Source organism: Aspergillus wentii, assembly GCF_001890725.1.
Source record: "Aspergillus wentii DTO 134E9 unplaced genomic scaffold ASPWEscaffold_2, whole genome shotgun sequence".
Taxonomy (NCBI): Eukaryota; Fungi; Ascomycota; class Eurotiomycetes; order Eurotiales; family Aspergillaceae; genus Aspergillus; species Aspergillus wentii.
In genome coordinates, this window is record NW_024467833.1 from 771880 (window position 1) to 786858 (window position 14979).

The window sequence follows — 14979 nt, forward strand, 5'->3', positions numbered from 1 at the left end:
GTTGAGCCATGGCCAGAACGAGTGCCGATGCAACTCCGGCGCAGCCACAGTGTGAAAAATGCAAAAAGGCATGCAGAAAATTGGCAGCACGAGCAAATGATAACTAATATCCGAGAATTCTCCTCGAGAGTTCAGGGACGCTCTCTTTTCATGTACGTTGCAGCGCGTAATATGTACGGATGTCTGATATTTGGTCCCCGCAGGCATGATTAACTCACACCGTCTCTGGAGGCGACGTGTCAGCTGTCAAGGAGTGAGACAGACAGGAAAGACAGTAGGGTTAGATTTCGGGCCAGGAACAGGAACAAGTGCAGCCGAGAGGAGTACCATGGTCCTCTCTTCTGTGGTCGGGGAAATAATAGTGAGATGGAGATGGAGGGATTGACAGCGAGAGACGAGGGGAGGTGGAGGTCGCCCAAAGGGGAAATTCCAGTCCACGTGCCGTATTAGGATTACGGTATTATATACTGCCTACCCTGGGTAAGGTACAATCTAAGTACCTACAGGTCCTGCATCTCCCAAGATATTCTCGCAGTAATTGCATAAAACAATGCCTTTATAGAACTCTGTCTGTCTTATGATCAAACAAGTGTGATGATGCAGTAAGATGCAGCCAGTATAAATCCCTCAATCACAATAATACATAATTAATGCCACCATGGGGCGATGAATACGAAGGAATCGATCGGCAAATTCAATTCCTCCTCCCAAAAGTCAATCAGATGAAATCCTGAAATTCTTTCAAATGCTTAACTGTCCATTAATAATAATGCCATAATAATAGCAGCAGATCATAAGAGCCTTTTCCAGCCCCCTATTTTATGCATATAACGGTGGCGAAATATAAAACAGTATATATGTAATTGGTGTTTATTGAACCCTGCTGCTGCTGATCATTCTTGGATTCTACCATCTCCACGACAAATCTTATCGATACCCACACACGTGTCTGTCGCTCTTTTTGTTTTCAAATCAAACCATGGTTCACATTCAATAGTTTTATTCTTATCGGGGCCGTCCTGTTTTGGGATTGATTCTGTCATTGTGCGATTTGGTTTCGGGGTTTGAGTTGATCTCGTCGGTTTTCAATCTTCAAGCCATATATATTCTTGCCTCGGCTTGCTACCTCGCAACTTTTAATTTGTATTCATATCAGTAGACAGCATTATTCCATATTAATCCAGATGTAACCTCATCGACTAACATAGCGTCTGCTTTCCTCTTATGTACAAGTCGTGGAACTAGTCCAGTCTAATAAACCGAGTATATACAGAGTTGGACCACAAAATACTCACAGCCTTAATAAACAATAAAGTCAAATAAATAAATAAATAGCCAAGACTCAATTCTATATTAATGTCTAAGCCCGACACAACCGTCCACTGGAACTGACACTCCATTCATCGGAGCCGACGGCCGTTTTGGCATAGAAAATGTCATTCGGGTCGTACTTGGCCTTGATCTGGCGCAGACGCTCATAGTTGACGCCGTAAAAGGCGGACTGGAAGTTGGGCTGGCGGAAGTCGCCCTCGTTCATATACGCCCCAGACTTCGGGGCCAGCGCGGCCAAACGAGGAATGTAATCGTTGGTCATCTTGTCCTGCAATGCCACCATCTTCGACTCGGGCGCGTACCAGTCCCAGGGAGTCGTGATGGTCGTGTCAATCAGAGTCTCGCGCCAGGCGGGCAGCACCGCATTGTTCACATCGCCGGCCACTTGTTTGGAGACGTTGAGACCCACACCAATAAAGGTGGCGCCGTCTTCGGTGATGTGCCGGTACGCTGCTGTCAGGTCGGCGTTGTTGTTCTGTACCACCGACCGCGGCACCAGCCAGCCACCGTACTGCGCGATGCCGACCTGGATCTCGCTCTGCATGGTGTTGAACTCATCCAGGTAGTTGGTAAACTGCTCCGAGTAGAGCGTGTACTTGACTCCCAGCTTGGTCAGTCCGTCGGTGAACGGCTTGACCAGCTTCACCAGATCGGCGACGGGAATGTTCGGTCCAGTCAGGGGGGAGATGTAGAAGGAGGTGTTGGTAAAGTACCACACGCTCATCGCGCCGGCGTCAACAATCGACGGGAGAGTTTCATGGTACAGCTCGGCAGCCTGGTAGAAGGTATCCTGCGAGATGCCGGCGTTGGTGAAGGTCAAGTTCAGTCCCGACACAGGGGTGCTGGTGTGCGCCTTGGAAGTCAACGACCACACAACACCATAGGTACCACCACCGCCTCCACTCAGCGCCCAGTACAGGTCCGAGTTCTCGTTGTCGCGCGTCGCCGTGCGGAAGTTTCCTTCACCGTCAATCACCTCCCATTGCAGCACCTGGTCGGCTGCAAGTCCGTATCGCGACGCAAGGGCGGAGTGTCCTCCTCCCTGGCTATAACCCCCCGCGATCCCCACGGTAGGACACTCGCCTCCGACAACCTGGAGACCGGTATTGTTGGCAGCCTGGTAGGCCTCGAAGCCTTGCACACCTGCGCCCATCTTGATCGCCTTGCCAGTGTAGTGGCTGTCCTTGTAGTCGTTGATTTCAATATCCTTCAGGTTATGCGTCCAGAGTCCCAGAGCCCCCGCCCCGGTCGACTTGCCATTGTAATCGTGGCCGGTGTTGCGGACGACGAGACGGATATTATGCTCGGTAGCAAACTTGAGCGACGCGGAAACATGGTCGGGTTTGGTGACATTCACCGCGTAGACGATATAATTGCCCAGCGTGCACGGCTTCGAGACAGGATGGTAAGGATCGCAAGTCCCATTGGCGAAGAATGGGGCCATAATCGACGAGGTGGAATCATAGCTTTGTGCATAGTCAGTACATTATTCCAAATATCTTGCATAAAAAATAGTCAGAAAAAAGAAAAGAGAAAAAAAGAAAACATACTGGATTTCAGGGTATTCCCATTTGTCGCGCAACGAGTTACACACCCCCGCATCGTAGCTGGGAGAGTGGCAGGGCTTCCCCAACGGCACGGTCGCCACCAACTGCCCATCCACCGTCTTGTTGAAGCTGGACCAGACATCCTGCGAAGGCCAGCAAGAATCGCCAGGGAAGCATCGACAGTTGGTAGAGTTGGAGCTGGCTGCTCCCACGACTGAGCTCAGCGCCAGCACGCTGGTCAGAAGAGAAGAAGCCATCCCCGAGCGATCCCAGAACATGGTTGAAAGGAGAAAGTTCAAGGGTTCGAGGCTTGGAGAGGAAGCAAAAGGAACGACGGCATGGAATAAAGAAGGGAAATAGAAAGTCTTTAAGCCAGGATGATAGCTAACCAATGCTACTAAAAACCATTCCTTGTCTAGATTGTTTTGTATGGCTGGACTAAAAACTACCGCCACATGGAGTCGCCCGGGTTTAATCAGGCAATGCTCGAGCACGAAACAGCCATGATTCAGCGACCATGCAAGGGTTGTCCATTGGAACTCTAATTGCCAGAGACAAAATAATGCTGGCTTCTCTTCTGGACAATTGCGCGTCTTCCAGCCCACTTGGGAGGTTTAGTGCTCTCGATTGTCTTTACTAGTTGCTGTTACTAGCCTTGCTCGCACCAACCGTGGATGAGGCCTCAATACCGCCATCCTCATCCACGGTTTGTCAACGTGACAATTTAAACCCTTTAGCACGCTAGTCGATAGTGGTCTTGTCGGAACTGGCGGCATCCAGGGAAAGACAAGCTTTGCGAGGTCAATAAAGCAGTTGACTTGATCAGATTATCTCGAGTCAATGCCCAATCCATGATCCCATCTACCCCTGAAGAATCAATCAACGGCTATGGCATTTGCCGAGAATCAAGGACCCCGTTGGTTTGATATTTTAGCAATTGATAGTACCATCTCCTGTTCAGTTAGCTTTGTTGGAGCATCAACGACCGATCTGCCAGGTTGTCTAGAAAGATTCAATCTGGCATTACCCCATTACCCCATTGCGCCAAAAGCAATAATCAAATACACATGGCATGATGCAGGTGCAGATGCTTTAAAAAGCACGGATACTGTATGGAAGCAACGGGGTTACTCCGGATGAACTCAAGTGAGGGGTGCTCCGAATATCCACTGGATAGTTCATTAGAATCCTGCGCCATCAGGAGAACCGGTTCAAGCCGGTGGTTGCAAAGTGCGAACTAACACGACCCATCTATTGCATTTATTCCATACGCAGTCCAGTAAATACTCCGGCCCTCCTGTCGGTGGTTGGGGGCCAGATCTTCTCCTTGGCCTTGCGTCGATGGACAAGAAAAAGAATTGAATGAACCCAATCATCGGCCTCGGGGTACGGAGCATCTACTCTGTATCGCGAGGAAGATCATCACCGTGTTCGCTGGTTTTTATGGATTGCACGCAAGTGAGTCTGAACTCTGAAACGAGCGGCTTGAGGCGTTGGATTGTGATGCCTGTCAGGGATGCCCCACAGCGGAGATGGCAGATTTGGAGAACGTGGCCGCTTGAACCCTGCGCACTGTTGATATCGGTGAAAGACACCCAGGAAGTGCATTCAGGCACGACTCACCATAGGGGTTTAATACTGTTTATCTGGACACTTTGAGAAGAATGAGAACTTCATACTTATGGTACTTCCCATTGATCTGGCGAATTCGTGGGCTTCCCCAGATCTTTCGAAGTGACTGGTCACAAGATCTTAATTAGGGAACACGCGATGGAATATGACGGAATGTATACTAACCAAATACTCAAATATTGTTTCAAAGTAGGGAAGCTTGCATGGTTCTGATTGAGAATTGCTCAAGCCAACCAACCGTCTTAATGGCAGTATCGACTTCAAGTATCAGGATTTGAACAGCCAATCCTCAGAATTGAAGGGCCAATTCCAGCGCAAGTTAATTTGAATATTCCCCGGAAAGATAGATCGGATTGAATGAATGCTTCTTTCCCACGTCGAGCTGGATTGTCCTTCATATGCATTGCTGCGCCCGATACTTGGGTCCCGGCGGCAGTTTCTCGCAAATACCATATCATGTTGATACCACATTTACTTTGCTCTCCGGCAAAATCGACCCTCGTGCAAAACCATTGCTTTCCCATTAATATCTCTTTTCCACTATGGCCATTTGGCCAAATCTGAAGCAAGCAAGGTGACACAATGCAGCCAGCGGTGACGGTTTCCCGCCCTTGATAAGCGACAGTCGAGTCGCCACCAAAGCAAAGAATGGACCTTTCAGAACACTATCCAAGCCAGTCAGCCCTCTTTGATAGCAAATTTCTGCTGAGCCAAAGGTATGGTATAGGTGGTTTTTTACTTGGAAGTGAGCTGCCTGATTATCTGCTAGTGGGTTTTTCCCAGACTAGATAGAATTAATTCAACGGGCAGTCATCTAGCACCAACATTCATCTATCCTGCAGAGTACATCTACTGCCCATATTTTCAGTTTCAATCACCGAAATTGCGAAGAATGTGGCTTACCGAATCGGGGTCGACGTTGGTGGTATCAACACTGATGCTGCGATTATCAACATCGCAGATACCACAAGCCCTTCTCGTGGAGTATATGCATCAAGCAAAACTACCACTACCGAGGATGTGACCACTGGAATCTATATAGTGATTGAGAAAGTATTGCCTGAATTCCAAGGTTGAGAGGAAGAATGTTCTTAGCGTCGCTATTGGGACAACGTATTTTGTAAATGCGGTTGTCCAGGCTGATGCTCGACGTCTCAGCAAAGTTGCTGTTGCCCGTCTTTGTGGGCCTTTTACCAAGCGTAGGCCAGACTGTAATGATGTAGTAATGATGTAGCTTCTGTCATGTTGACTTGCCCTGTAGGTGCCTCCTTTTGCAGAATTTCCCCCGATTCTCAAAGAGATCATGGGAGGCCCGGTGTTCTATTTGAATGGCGATAAGAAATCACTTCCATCATGGAAAGAAATGTGGACTCTGCCTCATCCGACAATAGGACTGGAAACAGATGGACGCGAGACTATGCCTCTTGATCATGATCAAATAAAAGCGGTATCCAAATGGTAGCTTTGGTGGGCGTCTTCTCGTCCCTCGACCATCAAGGCCTGCAATAGAAGCATGTAAGAGGCTTATGAGGGAACTTGACCCAACCTTGTCTGTTGTCTGCTCCCACTATGTAGGCGGTGTTGGGATTTTGGAGACGGAAAATGCTACCATTCTGAAGGCGTCAATCCTCGCCCTGGCGAAACGAACTGCTCGTGCATTCTGCAGGGCTAAGGTGAAGCTTCGTCTCGACTGTACTTTGTATCTCACTCAAAAAGATGGAAAAATGACCGGTGCCGCTACGGCAGCAGAGCTCCCTGTCAAGACATTTGCCAGTGGCCCTACGAATGGCATGACGGGTGCTGCATATTTGGCACATCTAGATAGAGGAGCATCACGCACAAATCCAGATACCCAAGTACTCGTAATCGATGTGGGTGGCACTACGAGTGACGTTTGTGCGTTGCTTCTCTCTGGGTTTCCTCGACAAGCGCCGAATTTCGTCGAGGTAGGAGGCGTGTGGACGGCCTTCTCAATGCCAGAGGTGCTGTCGGTTGGTTTGGGAGGAGGGAGTCGCATCAATTTCCATGAAGAGACAGATACATTCAGCGTTGGTCCAGAGTCAGTTGGCCACTATTTCATCCAAGAGGCGATGGTCTTTGGGGGAGACGTGATGACAGCAACAGACATTGTGGCTGCGTCTGGAGCAGACATCGGAGACCGCTCAAAAGTCCAGAATATCCCACCACACATTGTATCGAAAGCGCGTGCTCAAATAAAAAAGATGCTCGAAAGGATGGTGGATGTTATGAACGTTACTGATTCCTCCGTAACTCTTCTGCTCGTCGGGGGTGGTCTGTCGTCCAGATGGACCCTCTAGGAGTTGCCGAATGTGTGATTCCTCCTCACCATGACTCTGAAAATACTGTTGGTGCAGCCGTTGCCAAAGTTGCTGGTGAGATTGACGTTATAGAAATCCTAGTGGATCGAGACGAGAAGACAGTGGTCGAGGCAGCGAAATGCCAGGCCATTGAAGCTGCCGTGGCCAGAGGTGCTGACAGAAACGACGCGAAGAGTCGAGACAGGACATAATCTGCACTGTACCCGACCTCATCTCCGTCCTTGGCCAGGATGGGGAAGCGATTGGATCACAGGAACTGGGCTGAAGGCCAGCGTCATTGCGATAGCGGCTCATCCGTTGTAGACGGCCGATGGAAGAGGATTGCGAGTTGGTGGTCCTAAGGGATTTGGACTCAATATAGAGTGGAAGAGTTTAGGGCTGTATCAGCAGCCCAAGAGTGTCGTGATGGAGTTTAACAGGGAGTAATTGCCGAAATAGTCGTGCTATGATCTAAATATATTCCTCATCTGTGGCTTCATTTTGAAGTTCATTCAATATATCCATTAATAAATCATCGCATAGTAATATCATCAATAGGCTAGTCTAAGCCATATATAAACTACAATCTCGCCTTACCCTCAGACAACCGCTCCCAATCTCCCTTTCCATACTCAACATATCCCTCCTCTCCAGGCGGAAGCCAGAAAAACCGATTCAACTGGCCATCTGGAACCTTCGTCCCAATCTTCGAAGGGTCAACACCCTCATCACGCAGCGGAACTTTATTCTGCTTGTGGTTGTGGATATGGCTCGCGCTATCGACCACACGCAAGAAAACAGGAACAGCGTACTTGGGCAGTTTGGACCGGGCAAACTGGGCGAATGCCTTCAGGTCGATCTTGTCCTTGGCTTCGGGGCTGATCTGGAGTGCCGCACAGCCGGCTCGGCCTTCGTGGTTGGGGACGGTGACGCCGTAGACGTTGGCTTCGATTATTCCCGGGAATCGGCCGAGGGCTTCGGCTACTTCGGCGGTGGCGCTGTTTATGCGTGTTAGTGTTCTTTTTGTTTTCTTTTTCTTTGAATATCTCGTCGGAACTTACACATTCTCACTCTTCCATCGGAATGTATCGCCTAGTCGGTCCAAAAAGTACCAGCGGCCGTCATCTTGACGACGCAGGGCATCTCCAGACCGGTAGTATAGATCGCCCTTTTTGAAGACATCCCGGAGGAACTTTTTATTTGTGGCTTCCGGATTGCGCCAGTAACCCTGGAAAGCGGCTTCATTGGGAATGGCGACGATTATTTCTCCTCCCTCTTCGTACGTGGCTCGGATTGCAAAGCCAGTCTTGGGATCCCGGAGGACATCGCCCGTGTCGTGATTGATGACCACAGGCACGTAGGTGTTGTGAAGTAGAGTTCGAGCAATTAGACCATGGTGGCCGACACTTCCGCTGGTGAAAGCTCCTGTGTTATAGTTGAGCAGCCCGAAAATTCCCTCGCTGCTGTTGAAGAACTCCCCAACTTCGGGCACACCGAATCGGTCGCGGAACTTCTCCCATATGTCTGGACGAAGACCATTGCCGTACATTAATCGGATCTTGTGATCGCGGTCTTGCGGTGAGGGTGGTGCAGCGAGCAGGTAACGTGCGGCTTCACCGACATAAACGAAAGCAGTGGACTCGGAGTCGCGAATGTCTTTCCAGAAATTGCGGACGCTGAACTTTTCTCCTATAGAAATGCTCACCCCTGATACCATACAGGTCATCATGCAAATGCTTGCGGTGCCGTGGTACAGTGGCATACAGCTATACCACCGGTCTCCGTTGGGCCCTACTGTGTCGTTCAAGATACCCCTCCGGACGAATGTAGTAGTGAAGAAACGATCCATGGTAAACGCACACCCCTTGGGCATGCCAGTCGTCCCGGACGTATAGAGTAGAATTGCTGGGAATCCGCCGTTCATATTCAATGCGTAGCTCTTTGGCGGGGCTGTCGTGGGAAACATGGATATTTTTGTTGCAAAGGATTCATTCACAGTCGTCAGTTCCATCCCCAGCTCTCCTTCGGCGACTGCTCTGCACTCCTCTATGCGTGCTTGACACTCCTCGTCATCATCCACCAGCACCAGCTTTGTGCCACTAATCCTTAGACAGTGTATCAATGCGTCCCCGGAGAGATTGTAATTGAAAGCCGCTGTACCACATCCAATACTCCAGAGAGCCAGCCAGGCGATCATAAATTCAGCTCTGTTCCGGAGGTAAAAGCCCACCAGATCTCCGGGCTTTACCCCCTTGGACAGGAAGAAGTGAGCATATTGGATCGCGAGTCTATGAACGTCACTATATGTATAGACCCCATTACGAGTCCACATGCAAACCATGTCAGGGTATTTCTTGACTGCCTCAATGAAAAGAAACCAGCCGTTTCCGCGTCCTTGGGCAGCTGCTCAAAATAAGCATCATAGGTCGATATCCTTGTTTACATTGAGTCGAGCATACCGGCATTGCTGTATTCACGCAGACCCCGTCTTTGCACAAGCAGACCCTGGATATCTTTTCCAATGTGAAATTTGGCATTCAGATAGGAAGCCAGTGTGGCGCCTCCTGCTACCGCACCGGCGATAGTACCTATTGTACATTTAGCAGAAAGTCCACGACACGATCGCTATAATTTAAAATAAACAAAGGTAACACTTACCTAGACTCATCCTGTCGATTTAATCAATGTATAATTTTGGACCAGTAAACTTGGTTCTCGGGATTCTTGAATCAAGACAACAGGCACCTAATCCGCTTCATAAATGTACATGAATTGAAATATGATTTATCTTATGCGTGCAGAAGGCGATGTAAAATGAGAACACGCTGTTCGCTTGCGTTGATATCCAGATTAGAAATACCGCTTTGCCGTTTACCGAGTTTATCTTGTTGGGCAGTTGGCGGTGGCTCCTCGGCTCAACTCGACGTCTCCGCACTGTTTCGGCCATTCACCGGAAAGTGAGGGGATCGTCACACAAGAACCGTGTGTATCTTAGCTTTTTGCCTAAGTGAAACAGCACTTTAAGCGGGGGTATTTATTAGTGCGGGGTATTATGCCATCATCCGACTAATGGCTTATCAAACGAAATATGCATATTTTGTGATGTGATGGCTCTCAAGAATGTCACACAACTCTTGCTTGTGTCACTGCGCAAAGTCTCGAAGTTCTCTCTTAGGAACCAGAGATTCATGAACCCCACGTTCACCGGAAGACTGGGGCTTCCACGACCAGGCTTGATCTTTTTCTAATCCATTGCTAACATGATTCAGCACATTGACCACATATTTGCCGATTGTTGGGAGAAACTTCCAACAGTGAAACGAGCCGCCGACAGCAAAATAAAGATTGGAAAGTCTGGAATCAGGGTGTCGAGTGATGAGCGGCTGTTGATTTCTCGAGATAGAATCCCAGCAAAGTCGATAATAATCCACCTGGCGACCACCTTCGAGGACCTGTGGCAGACGCGCGCGAACCGATTTTATACATTCATCTTGAAGCTCTTGCGGCGCTGTATTCTGGCTCTGATCTGGTGGAACGGAAATTTCGTGGCCTGTCCTGGTTTTGATCGTGTTTCGAAACGATGTTGAAAAGGTGAATTTCAGCACGCCCGAGTCATTCGGTGGTATAACCTCTCCTGTTAGCCAATTAGTATCTTTGCTTTCTATGCTGGCATTGTTGTAAGCCTACCTTGCCCACCGTAGACAAACACCGGCAACTGTCGATACGAGGCAGCTTCGGATTCCCCAAGCTCGAAATGAGCGACACAAACCCCTGCGGCGGTGACTTGGTTTTCCACTCGGTCGATATCTGGGATACTCAACTCGTCTTCAAGAGACGACATCAACCGGCTCGTCCACGCACCAGTAGCTAAAAGAACTTTATCAGCCGTGTAGAGCACCCCAGACCGTGATTCGACGCCCTTTATGCCCTTCTCCCCAAGAACAAGTCGAGCGGCCTCACTCAGAGTTATACGATTGACTCCCATCCTGGACACCTCGTCCTCCATAATCTTCAATGCCCGCCCTGCATCGGCCCATCCAGCAGAGGGGTTGGAGTAGTAAGACCCGAACGGCGAACAGTCTGTCTGTCCGAGCAGTCCACTCCAGCTGCGACGAACTTCCTCTTCGGTCATGTCGAAGGTGACATCCTCCCTGCCATTATCTCGAAAGTTCTTCCTCACTCGCGCAGACACATCACTGCCAGTTTCGTTCATCGCGATCCAACCACTCTGGTGGTAGATGCCTGCATCGCGGAAAAATGGGAGTGTTTTCCAAGCCTCGATGGCTTCGAAGCCTAGTTCCATGTAAAGTGAGTTCGAATAATCTGCGCGAATAATTTTGTTGACGTCTGTCGAGGCTGCGAGGGGAGATGGGGGTGAGCCTCTGTCTAAGAGGGTGATGCGTGAGGGGTCGCGGGCGGTGCGAGCCAAATGGTAGGCAGTGCTGACTCCGAAGATGCCTGCGCCTATAATGAGGATTTCTGAATCCATGGTGGTGGTTGCTTTGATGGTTTGGATGATGGTGATGATGATGAGGGGATGTGAGGTGGGTTGGGATTGTGTCAGTGTGATCGGGGATCAGCGCATGTCAAAACGCAAGAGGGGAATCGGTCGGACTTTTATTCATCTAGAGCTCATATAACAAAATCAATTACAGTCTAGAAGATATTATATTTATTCAGTATTTGTCTCTTAATATCGAACACCAGCGTGCTATTCTCACAACAGCCATCCAGCAGACAGCACAGCCTCAAGCACGATGCCATCTACAAGCAACAGGCACATGCGTGGATTGATATCAGCATCACTTCTCATCGAATCATTAAAGAGGGGTAAATAGAATCCTTGCCAGGAGGGGTTGATGCTGGTCATTTTGCTATTTCCGGCGTGATGCGAGTCATACCCTGCATCGCGAGGCTGCCCCTCTTTATCGATTCAGTTTCTGAAAGATAATGATAGATTCATACATTGATTGAGGTAATTATTGTTGATACATATTGGATAGTGAAATAACTAATACCAGTAAATGACCTCAATTCATCGACTTGTCCAGATCGGCCCGTTCCGTAGAAACAACGAAAGGCTAAGCTCATGTCCATTTGTGGCGCAGTCAAAAGACCTCAAGTAGAGCCAGTCATGACGACGTATGTTGCCAGACATTGCACAAGGCCTTACAAAATCATCCGACTTTCATTTCTCTCTCTCTCTTTTCATTCACTTTTCTTGTCTCTTACCACTCATACCATCACATCATGGACCAGCCATTATCCCATCAGAATACCCTTTCCTCCATCCTCAAAGTATACCCTCTTGACGAACACCGCTGTCTGGGTTACACTCTTTCTAATCGCCGTCGTTGTATGAATCCCACCAATGCTACCAGCAGAAACACCGCTTCCTCGTTGCTTGAAAGAGGTACCCGTATGCTCGAGCAAGCAGAGTCAATCGATTCATTACTAGAATGTCTCGCTCCAATGGTGCTTTGTCGTCGCTACCACCAAAACCAGGCGAGAGGGTTAGCTTCTCGGTGGAAAGAAAAGGTCACGACTCATATCAGAGAACAAGAGGCACGACGCGAAGCAGAATCACAGGCGGAAGTAGAGGACGAGGCCGAGGAACACTCCGAGGAAGAACAGGGAGAGTTGAATCTGGGAATTGAACCTCCGCCTGATGCAACATGGCGAGGGTCCATTATACCCGGGTTTCGGACTTCATCGGGCCATGTCACTTGGTCTGATGTGTTTGAAGGGAATCATGATATTCAGACGCGACCGCAGACGGAAAATGTCGAGGAGCGTCGTGAATCTAATACGGAGACTGTCAGTACGAGGGAGGAGAGACAACAAGAGATCAGTCGTGTGGAAACGCCTTCTCGCACGCATACTGTCTCTATCTCTACTCGCATACCGGAAAGAAAAGGCATCACTCGAAGGCCCATTGAAGGTGACTGTGGAATTTGCATTCTCCCTCTACTAGATGAGACTGTGCAGCCAGCTGGGGACACTCAAGCTGGTGACGATGACGCGGATTATGAATCAGACACTGGAGATGAATCGGACTCCGCAAGTTCCGTGGCAACTGTTTCAATCGAAGAGTCCGAGGAGCTAGTGTGGTGCAAAGCTCGATGCGGCATCAACTATCACAGAAATTGTTTGAAGACTTGGATTGACACATTCCGGGGTAAGCCTGGCCACAGCCCTACCTGTCCGACTTGTCGATCTGTATGGAGACGGTGATTTCGCTAGTTTTTAATAGAGATACCATTTGCTTTCATGCTGTGATCAACTAATATAAGCCAAATGCGCTCATTGCATACCTGATATATCCATGCCAAAACTATATACAAGAGGCTGGACCTTTTCGGCAGTAAGTCCGTAGGAACTATTCGTGAATCATAATCATAATCTAGCACTCCTTTTCTCCGTCGACTGGTTCAGCCAGTTTTGAATCGTACCCACCAACCCGTCGATTTCTTCAACCGTATTTCCCGCATGCAGGCAGACCCGCACTCGTTCCTTTCCAGCCGGTACGGTAGGTGACATAATGGCACGAACGATGAACCCTTCTTGCTGGCATACAGCAGCCAGCTTGCGGGGGACAGGACTTCGCAGGGAAAAGATCGGGGATGTTGGAAAATGATCCACTTCAAATATAGCCGGGTCCCAAGAGCCCAGTTCGGTCAGTCGACAATGCATATGAAGGATCAATTGTTGAAGGTTACGTTGGAGCTATGATTGTTAGTATTGAGTTGGAATCAAATTGGGGATGAATTACAGGTTCGGTTTCTCCCTCAGATAGCAGTTCGTATGCTGCTCGAATGGAGGCTAAGAATGGGAATCCCAATGCAGTTGTGTAGATCAAACTCCGGGCATAGTTGATCAAGTACTGTCTGGTATCAGGGCAGCAAAGAACAATTGCTTGATTCCGTTAGTATGGTGCATAGAATCAGAAATTGATCGTCCATACCTCCGTGACTTGCTAGGGCCTTCCCAAATGTATGGACTCGAATGAACATCCGCTCTTCCAAGCCCAATTCCTGGACGACACCTCCACCACGGGGACCAAAGGCCCCTGTTGCATGTGCCTCATCAACAAGGAAATACCCATTCTTTCGAGGGAAAAGCTCATCTACGATCTGGACAAAGTCCCGGATCGGAGCAACGTCTCCATCCATGCTATAGATAGATTCCACCACGATAAAAACATTGCGATTGCCATCTCCAATGGCTGGATCTGCCTCGATTTCCGACTCCAGCACCCTTCTCAAGCTAGTGGGACAACTGTGGGAGAATTTTACTCGCTTCCCCGCTCTCGACAGCCTCATGCCCTCATGAGCACTTGCATGGATGAGTTCATCATACACAATCAAATCCCCCGGTTGAGGAATAGACGACAAGACGCCGACATTGGCATCGAATCCGGAATTAAACAGCAGCCCACTAGGCGCGCCGTGAAAGTCCGCGATAAAGCTCTCCAATTCCTCTGCGTAGGTGGAATTCCCGTCTAACAGACGAGAACCCCCACTCGCAAAAGGATATAATGGAGGAGCCTGGTTTAGAAGGTCAAGAAACCGGGCACGGAAGACCGGCGACGTCGACAGCGATAGGAAATCGTTGGAGGAAAAATCCACTGACGAATTGGGTAACACGGTGAGTCTTCGCCGAGAAGACTTTGCTTCTCGACGATGCAATGCCTGGCGGAATGAGTCACGCAGCGAAACAGGCTTGGATGACCCGACCATGATTCCTATCTAGCACCACACAGAGACAGGAGGAGGAGAAGTCGACCCGGGGTAACGATAATAAAATGCATGGTGTCTAGAAGCGGGGGGCAGGATGCTGATTATCATTTGATTCATCACGACGTTAACCGGCAAGGTGGAACCCGGGATTCGCAGGAGTTCCCTCGGTGTGGAGCGGAGATCACTATGCAGATTAGCTGAAAATTTTCACTGGGGAAGGCTGAAGCCCAAAAAGGTGATGTGTAATGGGAATAGTCACGCCCAAATCCTGGGCGCAATCAGGAACATCAACAAGGCGTGTTGGGGATCAACAATATTGACGGGAGAGGGTGGAGTCTGTGTGGCGGTATTGGTATTACCGTATTATTGCTGTCACGTCTCGACCTCGGCGCTGTCGGCGGCACTCGGTCA

General features: G+C 49.2%; 6 protein-coding genes across 6 annotated transcripts; 2 read left to right on the forward strand and 4 right to left on the reverse strand.

The window, feature by feature from the left end:
- Window positions 1-1360: 1360 nt before the first annotated feature.
- ASPWEDRAFT_105839 (FAD-dependent oxidoreductase) lies at window positions 1361-3136 on the reverse strand (the record flags this gene model as incomplete). Its single annotated transcript, XM_040827763.1, has 2 exons — window positions 1361-2798; window positions 2883-3136. 2 exons carry the CDS (start codon window positions 3134-3136, stop codon window positions 1361-1363), a joined length of 1692 nt encoding a protein of 563 aa, XP_040692022.1.
- A 2023-nt stretch (window positions 3137-5159) lies between these two features.
- ASPWEDRAFT_24289 (uncharacterized protein) lies at window positions 5160-7041 on the forward strand (the record flags this gene model as incomplete). The annotated part of the gene is made up of 5 exons (XM_040832593.1): window positions 5160-5256; window positions 5380-5564; window positions 5773-5958; window positions 6131-6803; window positions 6887-7041. 5 exons carry the CDS (start codon window positions 5160-5162, stop codon window positions 7039-7041), a joined length of 1296 nt encoding a protein of 431 aa, XP_040692023.1.
- Window positions 7042-7409: 368 nt separating this feature from the next.
- ASPWEDRAFT_734696 (putative very-long-chain acyl-CoA synthetase family protein (CefD1)) lies at window positions 7410-9874 on the reverse strand (the record flags this gene model as incomplete). The annotated part of the gene is made up of 4 exons (XM_040839338.1): window positions 9488-9874; window positions 9289-9417; window positions 7891-9232; window positions 7410-7827 (listed from the first exon to the last, which is right to left on the reverse strand). The coding sequence occupies exons 1-4, from the start codon at window positions 9495-9497 to the stop codon at window positions 7410-7412; spliced, it is 1899 nt and encodes a 632-aa protein (XP_040692024.1). The 5' UTR covers window positions 9498-9874.
- Window positions 9875-9972: 98 nt separating this feature from the next.
- ASPWEDRAFT_48606 (NAD(P)/FAD-dependent oxidoreductase) lies at window positions 9973-11318 on the reverse strand (the record flags this gene model as incomplete). Its single annotated transcript, XM_040837128.1, has 2 exons — window positions 9973-10463; window positions 10517-11318. The coding sequence occupies 2 exons, from the start codon at window positions 11316-11318 to the stop codon at window positions 9973-9975; spliced, it is 1293 nt and encodes a 430-aa protein (XP_040692025.1).
- A 761-nt stretch (window positions 11319-12079) lies between these two features.
- On the forward strand, window positions 12080-13063 carry ASPWEDRAFT_168263 (uncharacterized protein; the record flags this gene model as incomplete). The annotated part of the gene is made up of 1 exon (XM_040830278.1): window positions 12080-13063. The coding sequence occupies one exon, from the start codon at window positions 12080-12082 to the stop codon at window positions 13061-13063; it is 984 nt and encodes a 327-aa protein (XP_040692026.1).
- Window positions 13064-13144: 81 nt separating this feature from the next.
- On the reverse strand, window positions 13145-14687 carry ASPWEDRAFT_320320 (aminotransferase class I/II-fold pyridoxal phosphate-dependent enzyme). Its single transcript, XM_040833606.1, has 3 exons — window positions 13794-14687; window positions 13602-13744; window positions 13145-13555 (listed from the first exon to the last, which is right to left on the reverse strand). Exons 1-3 carry the CDS (start codon window positions 14566-14568, stop codon window positions 13226-13228), a joined length of 1248 nt encoding a protein of 415 aa, XP_040692027.1. The 5' UTR covers window positions 14569-14687; the 3' UTR covers window positions 13145-13225.
- Window positions 14688-14979: the final 292 nt, after the last annotated feature.

Excerpts from the sequence above, each read along its gene's own strand:
- ASPWEDRAFT_320320 (XM_040833606.1), bottom strand. The coding sequence starts at position 14,568 with ATGGTCGGGTCATCCAAGCCTGTTTCGCTGCGTGACTCATTCCGCCAG. Across the intron at positions 13,745-13,793 it reads GGCCCTAGCAAGTCACGGAG|CAATTGTTCTTTGCTGCCCT; the intron begins GTATGGACGATC and ends AACGGAATCAAG. Across the intron at positions 13,556-13,601 it reads CTGAGGGAGAAACCGAACCT|CTCCAACGTAACCTTCAACA; the intron begins GTAATTCATCCC and ends TAACAATCATAG.